Source organism: Pterocles gutturalis, unplaced genomic scaffold (assembly GCF_000699245.1).
Source record: "Pterocles gutturalis isolate BGI_N339 unplaced genomic scaffold, ASM69924v1 scaffold3634, whole genome shotgun sequence".
Taxonomy (NCBI): domain Eukaryota; kingdom Metazoa; phylum Chordata; class Aves; order Pterocliformes; family Pteroclidae; genus Pterocles; species Pterocles gutturalis.
Genome location: NW_010132954.1, coordinates 39,570 through 44,886, shown reverse-complemented (window position 1 = coordinate 44,886; position 5,317 = coordinate 39,570). Strand labels below are relative to the sequence as shown.

Here is a 5,317-nt window from a genome sequence, read left to right as displayed (position 1 = left end):
CGGTGGGCTGGGGAGCCCCTAGGTGATGAGCATGGTGTCCCGGGGTGCCCCCATCCCCTCACCCTGTCCGCCCGGGGCACGGTGCTTGTGGGGCAGGGGGACCCGGGTGAGGCAGATGGGCTGCCAAAGCATCAGCCTTCACCCAAAAAAACCTCCAAACAACCCACCAGGGTGAAAACCTCTGTTGTATGCTTGTGTGTTTTATGCCGGTGAAATGGGGGGGGGAGTGGGGAAGCTGGCAGCCCCAGTTAGATTGCGGGCTGGGACCACGATGGCCATGAATCCTTTGGTGTCGGAGGAGTATTGTCAGTGTTGATGGTATCCTTAGAAACACACCTGGGAGCTTTAGTCAGATGCTCTCCTCTCCTGCTCTGTTCACCATGAGATGAAAACTATTTCTTTGTGATTTGAGTAGTGCACGCTGAGTTTCTTCTGGGGAGTTTTCTGGAAGAAGCCCAGAGGGTTTGCACTTGTTCCCCAAGAGAAAGTAAACTGAAGAGTTGCTCTTTGAGAGATCTTTTAGCACTATTCAGGACTGTTCAAGTTATGGGCTGTAACCGCACTGGCTACCAGTTCAGTTGCCATTCAGACTGGACTGCTGGCCTGGTACAGCATAGTCATGAGATGCTATAATCTCATCATTTTGTTCACTCACCAGACAGGATGATGCAAGTTCAGTTCTTTGCAGTTTGCTGATGGTCGTTAAAGCAGGACAAGCTGTTAGTACAAACCTTGGCACAGGGATGAAAAGAAGTTCTCTTTCAGATCTATATCTCAGAAGAAAGAAACAGTCATTGGAAAGTAAAAAGATATTTTTAATAACTGCCCTTATGTGGACATCTGCGAGGAGTCTAGTGGGATCCTAATGCTTCAGACCGTCTTGGCAGTGGCAACAGTCAGTTTCATGTAATGACATTTCTTCAGAATGAGAAGTCTCTAAGCTTCTCATTCTGAGCTTGCTTCATTGAGAAGTAAGGTCACTAAATGTTTGCATTTAGTTGCAAGCTAAAGAGTTGCAGTATAGTTTTTGTTCCTTTCCTCCCAGCATCATTTGTGTCTGATGAGAACTGAGGTGATTTCCGCACCCTTGCTTCATTCTGACATTGGAGCAGATATCTTTGTAAGAAGGTTCCTCTCGGGTAGTGGCATTGTAAGCTGCTCTTACAAGCCTTATCAGTGAGTTTCTACTGCATAGAGTAGTTGTAGGTAGATGAACTCTGCAGTTCCAGGAGGGAGAAAAAAGGGTAGAGAAGATCCTCCCAGGGAGGAGCAGAGGCTTTTCTCTGTGCTTGTCTGCTTCTTGTAGATATAGTGGGTAAATTAATAACAATTTCAGTCTATAGAGTAGAAGCTGCAAATAAGCACAGGGCATGATACCTGCCTACCTGGAGAGACATAACAGCATGGCTTTATGCTGTTGCCTTCTCAACTGGCAACCTAAGATGGGATGAACAAATGTGTTGCTGCAGTTGGCCAGGTGCTGCTAATGTTGGCATGGTCTGTCCTGATCAACACCGAGAGGCTGGGGAGAAGCTGGCTGTGGTGTGCTTGCTGTCCCTGAGAAAGATCTTCCCAAATCTAAGCTAGTTCATTTAATGGCTGCTGACATCAACCACAGTTGTTTGCCTCCCCCTGTCCAGGGGACCTGTGTCTGCTCAGGTCTTTATGTTCCTCCTGGAAGTGCTGGAAGCTTGGTGGCTTCATTCAGGTGCTTACTTGCACAGGAGCCCTCTGAGCTGTCCTCAGTGACTTCCCTGTTGAATGTCCCCATCTGTGGAACTTGGTCTGGTCTGACTTTGAATAAGCTTCAAGTGGGATGCCAGATGCATTTATTTAGATTAAGGGTTTTTTTTTAAAGAGTGTTGTGTTACTGATGCTTGCAGAAATGTTAATACCATGATGCTGCTATGGTGATATGTTTTCTTAAATCATTACTTTTAAATGCTCTTTCTCTATGTCCCTTGTGTCATCATATCAGCGGGGTGGTAGGGAAGGAGTGTATATTTGGGTTGAAGCGTGTTTATGCTTTTTGTCTTTTCTCAGCCACCATCTTTTCCCGTTTATGAGGGGGCACAACACCACTGAGTTGTGCAGTCACCTCGTCCTGTTTGGTTGTGGAGCTCAAAACTACAGTGGCCTCAATCCTTGTGTCTTTTTAATAGAGCTTATTTTTAAGAAAAGCAAAGGAACAATTGAGTTCTGGTTTTTGTTTCTGACGCTCATCTGTTTTGGTGGATGCCTCTTGGCGTATGTATTTTAACCCCCTCCAAAAACCAGGCTCATGCCCACTGCAGCAGTGGCCAGCAGCTGAATCCCTGTAACAATGCAAACTTGGGAGGTTCCAGATGGAAGTGTACAGTGATGCCCTGAGTACTGCTGCTGTCCCTGAGTTTCCCCTCAACCCCCTGACCCCCTCCTCCTCTGCTTTTTTTTTTTTCTTCTTAATTATTTACAGGGAATGGCAACAATTGCCCAGAGGTTCTTCTTGTTTAATGTTCTCTTTCCTCCCCGGACGGAAACTGTAACTCTTCCCGTAGCTTCCCTCCCTGGCTTCCTTTCGCTTTCTCGAGCTGTTTGCTTACTGCAACTCTCCAAACCCCTTGGTACTCCTGTCTCCGTGGTGACAAGGGGTGGGGTCTCTGCTCCGCATGTGATGCTGACAGGCACAAATGTGAGCTGATACACCCCGGCAGCCTGGGCCAAGCCGCCCTGCGCCTGGCTTCCAGCTCTGGGAGAACGTTTTGCCGTCGCTGTAGGGTGCCTGCACCCATGCCTCCTGGGAACTGACTTGCATCAAACTCTCTGTGTGAAATGCATGGGGGCTCGTGCCACAGTGAGTCTTGCAAGGGGTATAGTTATAAGGGGATGGGGAAAAGGTCGGTGCTTATAAATGGGGCTGTTGGCTAGAAGGACCTTCTTACCTGTTCTCCCTTCATGGTACATTATATATGGTCTTTCCTCCCTAATGTAGTTGCATACTTTGTCCATCTTCTGTGGTTTTCTAAGTATGACCTATCATGGTTATAGGAATCCTTGTTAAAGGAAAGCCCAAAGCTGTTTGGAGCAGCGGTTTGTGAACATTTTGTCTGACATGTTTTCTGGAGAGTGAGGTGTGTGTGTTTCTGTGTTGTGTTCCCACTTTACAATTGTCTTTCCCCCCCCCCATCCAGATTAGCGAGGCATCTACAAAAAGAGGCACAGTCACAGCACAACAACTCAGAATTCACAGAAGATCAGAAGGTGAGTATTGCTGTTTGCTCAGTCAAGGAGCTTGATTCAGAGATATTCATGTGTGTATGGTTCTTCGTATCTAGCAGTGCAAAGCCTTATGAGACCTTTTTTCCCCACCCTTGATGTACACAAACAGGAACAGAGCCCAGCATGGCTAAAACAGTTGCTGTCATTAGATGTGTCAGATGCTCTGCTGTGTAATATTGGATGTCGTGCATGCTGGCCAGGGCCCTTCGTAACCTATGTGTTTCTTTTTTTGTGTGACCTTTTGATAACTTGCATATACAACTTTAGCACAATTTATGTTGTGAAGTCTGAATACAAAACATCTTGAACTGCAGACATCAGGGTGTGTGAGGAGGATGTTAGCTTAACGTGTAACACCGGACTGGGAAGGGTCTGGGGAGAATATGCCCTACTAGTCTCTTTGAAAGATTATAAACAAATAACATTCTAAATATTGAAATTACTTTAGCCCTTCCTCCCTCCCCTCAGTTGAAAAGACTGTTTCTTGTCTCAACATCTTGTTAATGCAATTCTGTGACAGGATTTAAAAGGAAAATGCTAGCTGACGTCTCATACACTCAAGCATTTTCAGCAAAATAAAAACTTTTGAGGTAGGAGGCCCTGCTAAATTTTTCTGTCTTGTATAAAGACATGGGTTTTTTTAGTATTCCTAAATTAGAGAACCCCCATATTGCCAATTTCCAAGTCATAAGATCACTTGTTTGAGCAATGGTGTTGCCTGAAGATTGACATTTGCTAGCCCAGCATCCCACCTGTGGTAATAGGGTGCCTGGGTAATGGGATTTGTGTTTGGAAATGTTGGTCCTGAAAATGGGTCCTGGCTACAGAAATTGGAGATGAACTTAATGTGTTTAAAGAAACTCATTACCAAGAAATACACCTTTACATAGTCTGACAGAGGTTTGTAACTGTTTCCTTGACATGTATCAATAAGAAAAGCAAACAGCTGGTCTTCCATGTTCTGTTTACCTTCAGTAAAGAAGAAGATAAGGCTCATTATTGTCTTAAACTGAGTCATAATCTTGGAGGAGGATTGGGTCCACCTTTCCTGAACTGAAGACTTGGGAGCCTTGTTAATATTGGACAGCTGTTTGCTCTTTGATTGCTTCTGCTCTCTATCATTTGCTGGTAGCTTTCTCAATCATTCTCAGCTGTAGTCATCTCTTCTGCGTGTTTCCCCTCTGTGGATACTTTTGGAAATATGATGACTTTATGAAGGTGAAGCTGTTAATCTTGCTTCTGAAGGCATCATCTTCTGTGAGTGTGGGAACCAGAACCCACAGGGCTTTCTTCCAGATGTTCCCTGAATCTTGTGGAAAGGGCCTTGGACTAAATTGTGGAAGTGAGTGAGGTCAGCCATGAGGGAAGGCCTGGGGGGCTCAGGAAGCAGAGATAACTGGCCTCAGATGTTAGCTGCACAACTGCGATCATGTCTTAAGGTGACAGTCTTCTGAAAAGGAAAAATAAGGAGTGTCTGTTTTGAATCCTTGCAGAGTGATACCTATTTCTAAAGCTGATGTAACTCACAAAAGAGGTTGACATCTACATCACTTGCTTTTTGGTTTTTTGTAGATCAGTAAGGGGCTGATGCACAGAAGCTTTTGAGCTTTTTATCAAATGGTGGGGCCTATCTCATTAGCTACATACACAGCTGAATTCCCCAGTGTTTTGTTGAGAGAACATTCTCTTTCCTTCTTCTACCATGAGGAATGATAGTCACAACAAAAAAAAGTCTTGCTATTGCTTTGAAAGAAGCACTTAAAACTCTGTGCCACAACATCTTTTAGTCTGATGTTAGCTCCTTGCTGTTTTAGTCTTCCCTATTTCTGCCGGAGCTCAGTCAGTGTAATCTAGTGATCATGACCAATTACTATCTTCATTAGTATCATTCACTTAGCATGCAGTTTAGCACACTTCTGGATTTTCAAGCAGTTTGGTTAATAGAAGTGTATCTTCTCTCTTGTCACCCTTCAAAAAAATCTACATACCAAAACAGCTACTTCTGCTCAACTAAGTTTCTGCCAATGCATCTACCAGCATGCTATTTCCTCCTCCTTCC

The 5,317-nt window shown here is 44.7% G+C and overlaps 1 protein-coding gene across 1 annotated transcript in view; it reads left to right on the top strand.

The window, feature by feature from the left end:
* The first annotated feature begins 271 nt into the window (after nucleotides 1–271).
* AIDA (axin interactor, dorsalization associated) overlaps nucleotides 272–5,317 on the top strand; it is a 26,478-nt gene continuing 21,432 nt past the window's right edge. The window contains exons 1-2 of the mRNA XM_010081043.1: nucleotides 272–300; nucleotides 3,171–3,240. Of these exons, the coding sequence (XP_010079345.1) occupies nucleotides 272–300; nucleotides 3,171–3,240 (99 nt within the window). The remainder of the gene's footprint in view (nucleotides 301–3,170; nucleotides 3,241–5,317) is intronic.